Source organism: Haliotis rubra, unplaced genomic scaffold, assembly GCF_003918875.1.
Source record: "Haliotis rubra isolate DU_JTF1 unplaced genomic scaffold, ASM391887v1 Scf387, whole genome shotgun sequence".
Lineage (NCBI taxonomy): Eukaryota > Metazoa > Mollusca > Gastropoda > Lepetellida > Haliotidae > Haliotis > Haliotis rubra.
Window position 1 is genome coordinate 305,342 of NW_025767065.1, and position 15,976 is coordinate 321,317.

The following is a 15,976-nucleotide window of genomic DNA, read 5'->3' on the forward strand; positions in this document are numbered from 1 at the left end:
GCTGTTTCAATGCAACACCAAGATGTCTTCAGAAGAATAGTTTACATGTTAAAATTCACATCAACTCACACACATACATACATAGCCCATTAGTCATCTCTTGTGAAATTATTTGATTTCTTGCAATTTTCAATAATAGAGACAATAAGCTGTGTGTCCTTTAATGACAGTTCCCCAGTGACCATGCTGACAGCCCCGTCACCTCAGCCGCAGGTAACACCATCCCCTGCAGCCAAGGGTAACACCGGCACACCATCCCCTAGTGCGGCTCTCAACACTCCAGGTAAGTGGGACCAGGGCCAAACAAGTTTTTCCAGCATTATTGATAATTGTGCGGATATTTGACTTAGAGAGTCACACAAAAGGAGTATCTTTTTCAAGGCAGTCAGTGTTACTTTCATCATTTGAAGCCTATATAATGTTTTTAGAATTTTAAGGAATTACAAAGATTGACTTGCTTTATTTGTTTCCTTTTATGAAATAAAACCAAAATGTTGGCATAAAGTGATTTAACAAAGCAGACAACTTTATGGATAACAACTTCTTGTTTATTGCACAGAGTGACATTTTAATGTAGGTTCTTACAACGTTATCAAACTTAGTGTGTTATCCATAAATTTGTATGTGTTGTTATTTACTCACCAGGGGCGGTTGGGTAGCCTAGTAGTTAAAGCGTCCAGGGTTCGACCTGGGTTCGATTCAACTCGTGACAATGTGTGAAGCCCATTTCTGGTGTCCCCCCACTCCCTCCGTGATATTGCTAGAATATTGCTTAAAGCGGCATAAAACTAAACTCAATCACTATCTACTCACCAACTTCTAGAATGGCGATCAGACAATTATGAAAGGAATTCTATGTCTGTGTCAGGTAATCCTGGCTCTGTGGGCCCGCCCCAAGTCCTGGCCAACCCAGGAACACAAGCGAGGAGCAGGCCTACCTGGACAAACTCAACAAGCTGTCCAAGTACATCGACCCCCTCCGCCGCATGGTCAACAGGCTGGAGAAGGACGGAGGTAAGCAGACAAACCGTCATCTTGTTCTGTTGCTTAGTCCTGCAAGATCATTTTTTGTGTGTTAGGCAGATCATGAAATTGTTTGTCAAGCATCTTACCAGTGTATGAAATAAGCCAGAAGCACAGCCAGACATCAGGGCTGGTAACTTCAAAATGGTACCAGCCCAAAATGGATTTAAGCAGACCAGACACCAAGATATTGTGAATTTACTCAGATGTATGGGACATCTAAAACTTTTACCAGACCATTGGGCTGGCTTGCTGTAAATTTTGACCATCTGTCAGAAATCTAGCCGGTCTCGAGCGGGCGGACGGGCTTTATTTCATACACTGATCTTACCTTGGGTTTACGCCATTGTTATTCAAGGCTAGAATAGCTTCCCAACAACCTATGTTAGTGGGCATATAACATGGGCTATAATATCAGCCTGGTCCAGGTTTCAAAGGTATGCAGTATGAAGATCTGCTATTCATACATGTTTGAACTTTCAGATCGGAAGAAAGATTACCACAAAATGAAGAGTTTACTGGACATTTTGACCGATTCCACTAAGAGGTAAGAATGTCTAAACAAATTGTGGTTTTGTTAAAATTTATTATTCAAAGAGAATTTGGAGTAGTGAATCAATGAAATACAGCCCAATTTGATTGATAAGCTCAATGTATTGCATAGTTTAGTGTAGGAGGTGGTTGTTCGAACACTTGGCTTCTTTGTGCCTCTTCAGAGATGATATATGTTGTTATATGTTGTAAGGGATAACAATCAAGGTGGCCGGCCGGCATACAAAACATTTATTCATGACGACTAGACAGGACAGAAGACAAGACGAAACTGATGCACACATGCAACACGGACGACCCACTAACAATACTCAGACCTGATTGGCATACCGTGTCACGTGTGTGCTGCACAGGTATCGCAGTACTTAAAGGGACCATCCGTCTCATGTTTACATCTCACAATATACACATTCATTGTTACATACCTGACACTTAGCATGATGGTGTCTGTGATCTAGTAAGCAGAACACCTACTTTGCAAGTGGAAAGTGGGAGGTTGAATTCCCTGGACACTTCATGCCAACTGACATTACGAGATGATACCTTGCTATGCTTGGTATTTACAGTGTAAAACAAGGACTTGTTGGCTTGCGTCAGTATATGGTGTCTGAGTAGAATATCCATGTCAAGTGATTCATGGTATCTCACTGGGCCAGCACTATCAAACTGGCATTAGTCAAGACATGTATGTGCATTTTTGTAATTCCAATAATATTGAACGTGACCTTAAAACCCATTTCACCTCACCTGACCTTTAAGAAAGGCTGGTTACTGATTACTGACTTCAGAAAGGGAGACAACCCATGACAGTTGTGTGAACTAGGATCACCACAGCATGATGGTTGTTAGGAGCTGTTGTGCTTGATGATGTCATGTGGTGTTGCAGGGTGCCAGTTGCTATGTTACAACGATGTGAGCAGGTGCTCCAGAACTGGGACATACAGACCAAAGGGGTAAGAAGGCAAAGTTTAAAGGGATAAAAATTGAAAATTTTATTCTTTTCCACATAATGGAAAAATTCCAGGAAATTGTTAAGATTTATTCTGTAGCCTGACAAGAGTGGGGGATCTGTTGAGTGACTGGGCTATTTGGACTAAATCTGTTGTCACTGCTTTAGTGTTGGGTAAAATACCTGGTTGATTTTGCTTCCAGAGTTCGAGCACGGCAGTGTCTAGCGTCCACAGCTCCTGGTGTCAACACTTGACAGATGCTCTGTCCACTCATATCAAGTCCTCCACCATCAACCATAGCCTCTTCCGCTCCTTCGGACCTGCAATCAACACCCTCTGTGGAGCCCCCATCATAAGGTACAATGATAGCACTCTTTATACGTATGTTTAGAACAGAACACCAGTCCACTAAAACAGAACCCGTATGTTTGAACTGTAGCAGTTCTTATCCACTAAGTACAGTACCTCTTTATAGTATGTTTAGAACTGTAGAACCCTCCTTATCCAATTCCCAGATAACCTACGTGCAGTACCTGGGCAATATGTATCTGAGACAAGATAATACATAGAGGAGGAATTGTATGGATGTTAACTTCTGTAATATGAGGAACACACATTTTGGAGTATATTCTTACTCCTTTATAGGTGGGTGGTGGGGTAGCCTAGTGGTTAAAGCATTCACTCGTCATGGCTAAGACCCTGGTTCGATTTCCCACATGGTTACAATGTGTGAAGCCCATTTTTGTATCCCCTGCTCTGATATTGTTGGAATATTGCTAAAAGCAGCATAAAACCATACTCACTCACTCAACCTTTATCAGGTGAATGAAAGCTAGGAAGCAGCTAGCTATATACAAGTGATAAGTTGGACACTTACAAGGGAAGCCAGTAGTTTATTGGCACTGAGTGGTAATGGCAGTGGACATATAGCAGCTAGATATAAATCCAAGAGTAATTAGTACTGACAGGTGAAAAAATCTGCACCAAATAGTAATTAATCACTGATGACTGATAGGTAATGTAAAGGAAGTAGGGAAAGGGGGTTAATAGCACTGATAGCATGCTATTGACATCATTATCATCTCTATTAACCCCATTTACCCCACCCTCCCTTTTCCATTACCTTTCAGTGGTGTTTATTGTTATTTCTAAATGGCTGTGTGTATTCATGTATTATTATTCTTTTTCATTTTCAGACAATGCTCTCTGAATTGTTGTGTTCTTCCTGTTACAGAAGTTCACATTCATAACATTCCCCCTTTATGTGTAGCACTTCTATAGTCTGTTTGGCTCAAAATCGGACCGATGAATTGCAATCTAACTCGAAAACTAATAAACATATAAAACTCAATGAAACGCTGATCATAATCAAAACATCAGAACAACTGTGTGAGTTTTTTGTAGAAGTTATGTCATAACAATAAAAATGTTGTGTAACAAACTACTATTAAAATTTGACACAGTTCACTATTTGTTACGAGGGAGGAGTGCAATGAGAGGAACAGCCAGGTGTACGTGAAGCACGTGCACAAGTGCTGACAAAGTTATTGATTCATTAACCTGTGCTGTGCCATCTCCATCCTTTCTGGCACACCTGGTTGTTCCTCCCTTCGCACTCCTCCCTCGTAACACAGTGAACTGTAAATATTTTAATGATAGTTTGTTAAACAACTTTTTTAATTTTAGGACATGAATTCTGAAAAAAACTCACAGAGTTGGTCTGATGTTTTAATTATGATCAGCGTTTCATTGAGTATTATATGTTTATTAGTTTTTGACTCAGATTACGATTCATCGGTCCGCTTTTGAGCAAAACGGACTATAAATGCCATTTGAAGTGAATATAAATACATGAGCTGATCTATTAAAAAATCCACTGAGTCTCACAAAGATACAGATTTCCAAAAAGCGATCATAATGCCAAGGTGATTGTAACTCCCTTACGTTAACATAAAGTTATGAAAATGCTGTGATTACTTTGTAGAATGGAGATTCTTTAAATATATAACATTCAGCCCCATGTTTATTGTGTGAACTTTATTGTACATCTTGCCTGTCTCCAGAGGTCCTAGTCCACCCAAGAAGCAGAAGACAATGCCCCTCCAAACAAAGAAGGAGGGTCTACCAGACCTCCTGCAGGGCGAGATCGCTCGGCTCCATAACCGCTTCCGCGTCAGCCTTGACCCCCTTCACCATGCTGACTCCAAGTCCATACACCTGGTCTGCCGCCTTGGTGAGTCTTAGCAAGTCTTAGTCAATCTGGGAGAGTTATCATACCTATCTGAAGGCTATGATTTCCTCTGCATGTTACCCCTCAGTGCCTTGTGGACTGGAAGCCTATATACATGGTCTTCCAACTTGGGGACTCTTAGCAAGCTTCAGTCAATCTTATCAAGTCTTAGCTTGCTTTTGCATACATGTTTCATGGCAAACATGTTGTCTGTGTGTTGATTATGTGCACCGTGAAGACTCCTTGTCCATACACAAGTCTGCCAACTTAGTGAGTCTTAAGTGATTCTTAGCATGTCTGCCTCACTGTCAACCCAGCCTTGCTACGTCCAACTCTCCTGTGTAATGTGTTTATTGTATTGGTACTTTATATTTTGTTTATGTACATGTTATGACAATTAAATAAATTATGTCTGTCTGTCTGTCTGTCAGACACTCTGTCTGTCTGTCTGTAGCACAATCCTTATTCTACTCAGTGTTTTTGATTCCCCATGGAGCACTAATATTCCCAAGTGAAGCTACTAAGTCATGGACTGATGACTTGAAAAGCTCTAGGATCCTGTGATGAGTCCAAGTATGTTTTGTATTTAACAGTAACATGCTAAAAGATGGTTACGCACAATTTTGTTATGGAATCAACTAGATTGTGAACATTTGTCATAATTGGGCGTCAGTTCTATGACTTCTTCATTGTCATCTTGGTTATGATCGCTGTCCATGTATTCAAGTCTATGTATGTCTAATGGTATTGCTATGTGCTCACATCACAACATGGAGTGTATCATGACTTATGTGATGTGCTTAATGTAACTTCTTTGACTGGCATTTTTAGACTGACTGACTGACTGAGTTTGGTTTTACGCCACTTTTAGCAATATTCCAGCAATATCACGGCGGGGGACACCAGAAATGGGCTTTACTCAGTGTACCCATGTGGGGATTGAACCCGGGTCTTCGGCGTGACGAGCCAACGCTTTAACCACTAGACTACCCCACCGCCCCGGGATTTTTAGAAGTTGGAGAGTCAGATAAGGACAAACTGTATCGAAACATCTCATCCCAAGATAACACAGGTTATATCTGTCTATCCATGAGCAAAGTCCAATGCAGTCTATGCAAGACGTGTGCGCGTCGGATGTAGATAATATCTCCTTAAATTGATTGCAAAACTTTCTTCGCTAGATGAGGAATCCTAAACATTGCTCATCCATAGCGTTTGACCTGATCTGCTTAATCTAAGCCCAATTCTTATGTTCCATATTAAAGAACAAGATAATCTAACATAATTTACTATTTTGGGTTATGTCCCATTTTGGATTCAAACCCACATTCCCTGGAATTAGTTTTTAATCACCAGCGAACAAATCCAGTGACCTAACCTGAAGCTTCCACAAAATGGATGTTAAATAACTGGCTAGGTGCCTCATCCTGTGACTGAAGGTTTAAATTCAGGATTGGACTCATACCCAATAGCTTTTGTACTTAACTGAGAAAGTTTCGTACCAAGTGTAAAGTTTGTCTCCTTTGGCTACTTTTTGAAAGGAGTGTGTATTGATCTTCATTGCAATTATCATCCCCATGAAAAATGATGGTATGTAAGTATGTAGGCTGTCATGTCAAGTATTGTCATGTGATATACTAATTAGCCCATGGCAGTGGTGTAATGCTAAGTCATCATGTCAGGCATGGTCATATGATATGCTAATTAGCCCATGGCAGTGGTGTAATGCTAAGTCATCATGTCAGGCATGGTCATGTGATATACTAATTAGCCCATGGCAGTGGTGTAATGCTAAGTCATGTCAAGTATTGTCATGTGATATACTATTTAGCCCATGGCAGTGGTGTAATGCTAAGTCATCATGTCAGGCATGGTCATTTGATATACTAATTAGCCCATGGCAGTGGTATAATGCTAAGTCATCATGTCAGGCATGGTCATGTGATATGCTAATTAGCCCATGGCAGTGGTGTAATGCTAAGTCATCATGTCAGGCATGGTCATGTGATATGCTAATTAGCCCATGGCAGTGGTGTAATGCTAAGTCATGCAAGTGGCAGTCAGTGGTCATGTGATATGCTAATTAGCCCGTGGCAGTGGTGTAATGCTAAGTCATGTCTAAGTGGCAGTGGTATAATAGTCATGTCATGTGATATGCTAATTAGCCCATGGCAGTGGTGTAATGCTTAGTCAGTCATCATGTCAGTGGCATTATCATGTGATATGCTAATTAGCCCATGGCAGTGGTGTAATGCTTAGTCATCATGTCAGTATTATCATGTGATATGCTAATTAGCCCATGGCAGTGGTATAATGCTTAGTCATGTCAAGTATTGTCATGTGATATGCTCAGTGTGCAGGTCATGGTCATGTGATATGCTAATTAGCCCATGGCAGTGGTGTAATGCTAAGTCAGTGGTGTAATGCTAAGTCAAGTATTATCATGTGATATGCTAATTAGCCCATATGATGGCAGTGGTGTAATGCTAAGTCATGGCAGTGGTCTTAGTCATGTCAAGTATTGTCATGTGATATGCTAATTAGCCCATGGCAGTGGTGTAATGCTAAGTCATGTCAAGTATTGCATGGTCATGTGATATGCTAATTAGCCCATGGCAGTGGTGTAATGCTAAGTCATGTCAAGTATTATCATGTGATATGCTAATTAGCCCATGGCAGTGGTGTAATGCTAAGTCATGTCAAGTATTATCATGTGATATGCTAATTAGCCCATGGCAGTGGTATAATGCTAAGTCATGTCATGTCAAGTATTGTCATGTGATATAAGTCATTAATTAGCCCATGGCAGTGGTGTAATGCTAAGTCATCATGTCAAGTATTATCATGTGATATGCTAAATAGCCCATGGCAGTGGTGTAATGCTAAGTCATGTCAAGTATTATCATGTGATATGCTAATTGGCCCGTCGCAGTGGTGTAATGCTAAGTCATGTCAAGTATTATCATGTGATATGCTAAATAGCCCATGGCAGTGGTATAATGCTTAGTCATGTCAAGTATTATCATGTGATATGCTAATGTAGCCCATGGCAGTGGTATAATGCTTAGTCATGTCATGCTAAAGTATTATCATGTGATATGCTAATTAGCAGTGGTGTAATGCTTGGCAGTGATTATTGTGTAATGCTAAGTCAGTCATGTCAAGTATTGTCATGTCAAGTATTGTCATGTGATATGCTAATTAGCCCGTGGCAGTGGTGTAATGCTAAGTCATGTCAAGTATTATCATGTGATATGCTAATTAGCCCATGGCAGTGGTATAATGCTTAGTCATGTCAAGTATTGTCATGTGATATGCTAATTAGCCCATGGCAGTGGTGTAAATGCTTAATCATGTCAGGCAGTCATGTAGCCCATGGCAGTGGTATATTGTCATGTGATATGCTAATTAGCCCATGGCAGTGGTATAATGCTTAGTCATGTCAAGTATTGTCATGTGATATGCTAATTAGCCCATGGCAGTGGTATAATGCTTAGTCATGTCAAGTATTGTCATGTGATATGCTAATTAGCCCGTGGCAGTGGTGTAATGCTAAGTCATGTCAAGTATTGTCATGTGATATACTTGGCAGTGGTGTAATGTGGCAGTGTGTCATGTCAATGTAATGCTGGCAGTCATATCTAAGTCATATCAAGTATTGTAATGTGATATGCTAATTGTCTGTGGCAGTGGTGTAATGCTAAGTCATGTCAAGTATGGTCATGTGATATACTAATTGTCTGTTGCAGTGGTGTAATGCTTAGTCATGTCAAGTATTGTCATGTGATATGCTAATTATCCTGTGGCAGTGGTGTAATGCTAAGTCATGTCAAGTATTGTCATGTGATATGTTAATTAGCCCGTGGCAGTGGTGTAATGCTAAGTCATACCAAGTATTATAATGTGATATGCTAACTGTCTGTGGCAGTGGTATAATGCTAAGTCATGTCAAGTGTTGTCATGTGATATGCTAATAAGCCTGTGGCAGTGGTGTAATGCTAAGTCATATCAAGTATTGTCATGTGATCATAATGCCTAGTTTTAAATAAAGTGTAAGAAATGTGTTTGCCTTCGATTATAAGGATATTTCAATAAAGTTATTTTTGTTTTACCCCGTGGCATCTGTTTTGGTGAATGATTAAAACTGGTTGTTGTATTATATATGTTGTTGAGAATTGACACCAGTGTATTTTTGTGTTCATAATACAAGCATACACATCAGGGTGAGCATTATACATATTTATACAGTTCACACTGTCATTTACATTAATAATTCCAAAAATAAATTGAAATAACTTCCTATGGATTTGAACTACACCTTGTTGAGGACATGACTTTGCCTGTTTCACTAAATTCTGACTACGAGAGGAGTTACTTCCCTTGCATCATGTTGCGATAACTTCAGACCATAAAAGCCGGCATAGAACTGGAATATTGCTGAGTGCGGATATGTCACCAACTGCATCCATGGATGAGAAACACTGACAGGGTTCTTGATTCCTTTTCCGCTAGTGAAGCAGTCATATTTGAAATTTTGTGTTTGGGTGCAGTTATGTGACTAGTCAGTATCACAGATGTGTAAGAATTTTGTAGAATATTTATGGGGCAGTGATGATTCTACCAACTGTTTGGTCTTGTCTAACTACTCCTTATGTCATTTATCACCCAGTTAACATGTCGGTTAAATATTTAGGTTGGTACATAAATCAAGATATCTGTGTCATTTCTACACCAGCATTAGTGTTGACTTAATGTGCATTAAACATCAGTCTGTTCAAAAGTAACTTCAAATAGGTGCAGCTTCTTCTTATGACAGTATACTAACTGACTTCTGTCAGTTCGGAATCCTACAGATAGCATAGTAAACTTTAACTTTATGCAACAATTAGTGCATCTACAACTTCAAACAGATGCTTCTCATCATCATCATCATCATCGTGATATTGCTGGAAATTGCCATGAAATTGCTAAAAGGTCACTCACTCACTCACTCACTTATATGTATACTCGCATGGTGGTGCATAGAGCCCAGGGCCTAGATTTTCGAGGCTCTAAGATAGCGCTAAGCGCTAAGATAGTCGTAAGTTAATGACCCGTGAAGGTCCGGGTTAGAATGAACCTTCAGTAACCCATGCTTGTCGTAAGAGGCGACTAATGGGATCGGGTGGTCAGGCTTGCTGGCTTGGTTGACACATGTCATCGGTTCCCAATTGCGCAGATAGATGCTCATGCTGTTGATCACTGGATTGTCTGGTCTCGATTATTTACAGCCGCTGCCATGTAGCTGGAATATTGCTGAGTGCGGTGTAAAACTAAACTCACTCACTTACGTAAGTTAATGCTAATGTATGAGCTTACGACTATCTTAGTGCTAAGAGAGATTTGAAAATCTTGGCCCAGGTCACAAATTGCTAAGTGCAGTGCTAACCAACCAACCACCCAACCTTGGATTGGTGACCATGTTTGGCAGCTGGACTCCTGAGAATTTCTAGGAATTCTGTCCTGCCCAACAATGAAGCACATGTGACACATGTGGTCTCACCTTAGGTGAGTGAGTTTGTTCAAAATTGCCTCTGTTCACCCAGCAGTAAATGGGTACCAAGTGGTATAAGTCATTTAAGAATTGAATGTCAGTTTGTGTGTTTGCACTGAAAAATGAACGATGTCAAAGCGGTGTTCAAACTTCGTGTGAGCGGCGAGTTCTGGCGAGTTCACGCCACGAAGTTTGAACAACGCTGACATCGTTCATTTTTCAGTGCAAAACACACAAACTGACATTCAATTCTTATAATTTCGCAATTTGAAGTATACACATACGTTTTCCACCCACTTGTAGATGATCATTGTTTAGTGTGTTTTAATACCTGTAAAATGTTGTAATGCCATTAAGCTTCAAGAACGTGCGTATTGCAGCGATGTTTGTATACACAGCGGTTTTCTTTTACACATGTATCCCAACCCTTGAAGAAATAGTTCTCAAAGTATTCGATCTTTGAAACTGCTTTAATAAGTATAATCAATAACAGTATCAAACAGAAACAAATATCAGAAGCAATAACAATACCATTTTAACAAACTGGCATTGTACCTTTTCACTTGTAAATACCTTGTTTGACAGCGTAATAATACACTGACCGACTTGAAGTTGTCGCGGCGTGGCGAATAGGAAACAGATCTTGTTGTATTCTATTTATTTGTGATTGTTTATTGTGAAATTTATTGAGCAGTTGTTAAACAGACCTCGGGGCAGAAAAACGCCCGGATGAACCCGCAAACTGCGAGACATTAAACTCCTGTGAAAAGGAACAATGTTCGGCAATCCGTTTGGTAGTGACATTGCCAAACTTGGGGTGACTTGAAACAGGTTCGTTCGCGAAATTGGTATCACCAATTATTGGGGGTCCTTGAAACCGAAGCGAAAAACGTTCACACACGTATGAACGGTGTTTACACAAGTATGAACGATTAGAGGGGTTCAAGAGTAATGAACCTTGAAATTTAGATCACATGACCGCTCTCTCAACCAACCAACGTACGGGAATCTGTGTAAACTTGAAAGCACGAAATTATATGAGTATTAACTAGGGATGGGCAATATAACCGGTTTACCGGTATTTACCGGTTCAGACATGAAAACGATACGTATTGCGATACGCTGATCGAAAACCGGTATTTTGACTTGTCCTTGTTTCATTTGTGCCAAATATTATTCACATTTTTATTTTATCATGATTAAAAGTTGTTATTAAAGCTTAATCAAGCCTAGTGATTTTGTTGTGTTTTTGCTTAATAAATCAAGAAGTAACTCGATTATAAGTAGTTTTTGTATAAAAATACTTCATGCAATATATTGCAATACATATCGCAATACATGCTTTCTGATCGCAATATATCGCAATATGAAAATTCTCTGCAATACCCACCCCTAGTATTAACCTTCTAGAGCCTCATGCCTGGGGTAATAATGTCCATCATGTTCTTTGCGCTTAGAGCATGCCTGTCTCACATGGAGTTTAGCGTTATATAAATGGCCTTATTATTATCCAGATAGTAATATCTGCCCAAATGCAGTTTATTATTTCCTGACCAGTGGATTGCATGCTTTCCAATTATCATTCTCAACTCCCCTTGGAGTATACAACCGAAGTATTGGTATTACACTAATTGACTTTTGCCATTTTGGAATCCTACACACAGTGTAGTAATTGTAATTCTGGCAGGGCAGCTATAACGCTTGCTGTGCTATAACCAGGATTATTACCATCTGGGTGAATCATATTTCTGGTTGTACGGTATACTGTACCCAGTTAGTCTGTGCGTGATGCCAATATAAAAACACTAACTGGTAAGAAATTGCTTCAGTATCTAATGATCTTACCACCCAGGAAACACTGAGTCATGGCTTGGGTATTGTGTTGCATGTCTTCCCTATAGGTCTGGTAAATAGTGTTGGTGCTGCTTGCAGGATTCCTCTTGTTTGTACAGATGGGCCTCATTCAATATGGCAGCTACTGTACTGGATCAGGTTTAGCACAGTGGGTTCATTGCCAGCTTGCTGTTCTCACAGTATGGGTTCTGTTTTCTGTTAGTGATTTTTTTTATATATTTTGTGTGCTTTTTGGGACATTGATTTTCTTCAAGTTCTGTGGCAATTAGTATTCTGATAGAAAATGAGTAGTGTAATTGATTCACAAGGTAATTGGTTTTGAAACTAATGTGACAACATCATGGTATTGTTATGTCAGAGGATTCTGAGGCAGGAACTTTCTTGCATTTCTGATTTGCACTTTGAACAAGGAAAACTTTATCATTATGCAAATTTAAAGAGAAATTATATATCAATCATTACATTGTTGGATTGTTTACATATGTTGATTCCCAAAGGGAATTCCGGATTCAGTGAATTCAACGACTTAAACCATGTTATGTTTGATGTATAATTTCTCATTTACAGAAAATCGTGAATCTATTTTGTCTTCTAAGTCATTGCCTTAGCTCAAATGACAAAATCACCCTATTCATGGATCATATTGGGAAAAGGAGGTCACTCTAATTACATTGTAGGGCAACCTCTGTTGTTTCTATATTTGCGAAACTTTTAGTTAATCATGCCGCAGGAAACAGAATCAACTCCCCCGATTTGTGGATTTTTGAACCAGTTACACTGCTATACTGAGTCTAACAAAACTAGTAAAAGGTCGTGTCAGCTTCCCTTTGAGCGACCTATGACCATCCAATCAAACGCAAGATGGCTGAACGGATTTAACCAATCCGACAACGACTACTTGTTAGGGTTCGGCGGGACTTACAAAAACGGTTTTTGATTTTCTCTTCCCAGATCGCTGACACTGATCTATCAACAAACGAAAATCCACATAAAACACAGATATTTGACCTGCAGTATATACGCTTATGGGTTTCTAGTAACATGGTTACTATTTGCTTATATTTTCGCAAGATGACATCCTTGAATATTGACTAAAACGCTATTTCCAGCGACTGCTTACTCATTGCGTGTATCACTCGGAAGCGATCGTGCCAAAAATAGCATTCGGAATCGTTTGAGTTTTTTAGGTAGAGGTTCAAACGGTATGTGCGAATGTTAACTTTCGCGATTTGGTAAGCTGTGTTCTGATTGGTCAGTCCAAAAGATTATCTGATGCGACCTTCTACTAGGTTTTGTTAGACTCAGTATTGCAGTGTAACAAATAATACTGAGCCTAAGTTTACTTAGACTAATTTCTGAACAGCACTGAATAATTATTGTAACTAATGATGAGTGATTATCACATGCTCAGAGAACTTGACCTTGTTGGTTTTGTGTTTTCATTGCAATTTGGTTTGTTTGTCTCAGACTTGATAGCTGACATCTAAGATATAAGCCTCCACTACAAAGAAAATAAAGATTGATTGATTGAAGATATATCTGTAATGTTCTGCTTATGGTATAAACTCATTGAAACATTGCTTCATACTATTGACCATTTGTTTATATGGTTCATTCTGAAATAACTTGTCAATATCCCAGTCCAATATACATGTTGCAGACCTGTCTTCCAAGATACAGCTGGAATATTTCTAATTTTGTATGAGTCAATGAAAACAGTGCTTAAAGCTACCGGTATTTACCATTTATTGAATGGTTTAGGGGGGTAGGTTCGATTCCCTACATGGATGCAATGTGTGAAGCACTTTTCTGATGTCCCCTGTCGTGATATTAGTGGAGGGGCGGTGGGGTAGCCTAGTGGTTAAAGCGTTGGTTCGTCACGCCGAAGATCCGGGTTCGATTCCCCACATGGGCACAATGTGTGAAGCCTATTTCTGGTGTCCCTCGCCGTGATATTGCTGGAATATTGCTAATAGTGGCATAAAACCATACCCACTCACTCATATGGTTTAGGCTGTAAATGGTGCCAATATAACAGTCGAATATACATGTCAAAGACTTGATAACTCTCAGCCTTACAGGATATAGCACGACATATAGCTGGACTCTTGCTTAGTGCTGTCATTGAATAACAAACAAATAATCCAAAATATGGCTAGAATATTGCTAGTTTGGGTATAAATCATTCCAATAAAGTTACTTCATGGTATGGACCACTTGTTCATGTGATTCACCCTGGAATGATATGCCAATAAATAGCTAAAGAGAACGATTGATTTTTTCATATTACTAAAGGAACCTGTTATATGATATTCACTGTGAAGTAAAGAATCCGGTGTTCTGTAATTTCTTTCAAGGAATATATACTGAGAGAAAGAAATAAAGGATCACAAGAAAATTCAAGCATTCCTTTAATATTTTCCAGTTTTCATCACCAGCTTTGAATAGCGCTGTGGTTTCTGTGATGAAAACTGGGAAATAATAAAGGAACGCTTGAATTTTCCTGTGATCCTTTATTTATTTCTCTCAGTATATATGTTGATATTGAGTGAGGTGTTAGAACCCACACTGAAACGTTGCTCTCAATGCAATAGAGAAGTTGTTCATCCAGATATTGTTATTCTTCCTTACTGCTCTAACTTCTAAATGCCTCTCAAAGAAGTGATATTGAGTGAGTGTGTGAAAAAGTAAGCATCGTAATGATGCTTTAAGCACTATTCCAGAATAGCATGGCAAGGAACACCAAAATAATCACCAGTACATTGTAACCATATGGGGAATTGAACCCATGACTTCAGCATGACTTCAGCTAACACTTCATCCACTAGGCTACGGCTCTGCCACCATTTACATATAACGCAAAGTGCAGAAGTGAACAGATATAGATATACATTCCAACTCTGCTATGTATTACCATAAACCATCGTGCAGGAACACGTTCTGAAGGCTGTTTGTATCATATGTCTTCATTACCGATATCATTTCAGCTGCATGCCAAGAAATAAAAAGATGGTTTCCAGCTAATAAACACTACTGGCACTTTAGTTGCATTGAGCCACAATCTGCAGGAAGTAAATTATCTTTCAGGAGCAAATGTTGACATTGATGTATATGCTATCATTATGTTGGTGGAGAAATGTATTGAACTTGGCGTGCAAGGGGTTGGGTTGGGGAACAAATTGGGACAGTTACCTCCCCTGTTGTGGTAATGGCTGCCAAATGTTTACTCCCAGTGGGGTTAAGTGCATGCAGAGATTGATTTGTGTGGGAAAGTTTTGTTTGTGTTGTCTGAGTCATTTAAGAAGAATCTTAGTATTATGAATTTAATATTTGTAAATAGACAAGTATGGAGATTTTTGTGAGGCCATTTTCATTTGAGGGATTCAAGCATTTTTTGGTCATCATTGGGATACATTTGTTGTGGAATTTGTCTTGAACTGTGACTCATGTCCTTCTTCGTGTAAATCTTCAGCAATTACTGGTTGTATTTCTGTTTTAACGTATATGTCGTCACTAGCAGTGTGGTCGTTCAATCATCAAACATTTCCTTCACCCTTGTTCAGGCTGTCGTTTGCAGGATGCAGAATTAGACATTTACGGACACCGTAATATAGCTTGAATATTGATCACCCATTCAACCAGCCATCCACTCTGTACAAGTGACTCAGTATCTCTAATATTACAGATGACAAGTCCCTGCCAAGTGTGCCCCCGATCTCTGTGATGATCCCAGGCAACTACCCGATGTCCAGCCCACAATGCAACACCAGCTCCGAGGGCTATGGTGAGTCATTACCTTTTCCTATCATCAAATACTCATGTGTAAAGCTGAAA

General features: G+C 39.5%; 1 protein-coding gene across 1 annotated transcript in view; it reads left to right on the forward strand.

Annotated features, from left to right (window-relative positions):
* Positions 1 to 15,976, forward strand: part of LOC124286588 (mediator of RNA polymerase II transcription subunit 15-like) — a 54,340-nt gene that overhangs the window by 16,627 nt on the left and 21,737 nt on the right. Inside the window, 8 exon segments of the mRNA XM_046722962.1 lie at positions 171 to 283; positions 869 to 885; positions 888 to 1,014; positions 1,507 to 1,570; positions 2,462 to 2,528; positions 2,728 to 2,876; positions 4,586 to 4,758; positions 15,828 to 15,926. Coding sequence (XP_046578918.1) covers positions 171 to 283; positions 869 to 885; positions 888 to 1,014; positions 1,507 to 1,570; positions 2,462 to 2,528; positions 2,728 to 2,876; positions 4,586 to 4,758; positions 15,828 to 15,926 — 809 coding nt within the window.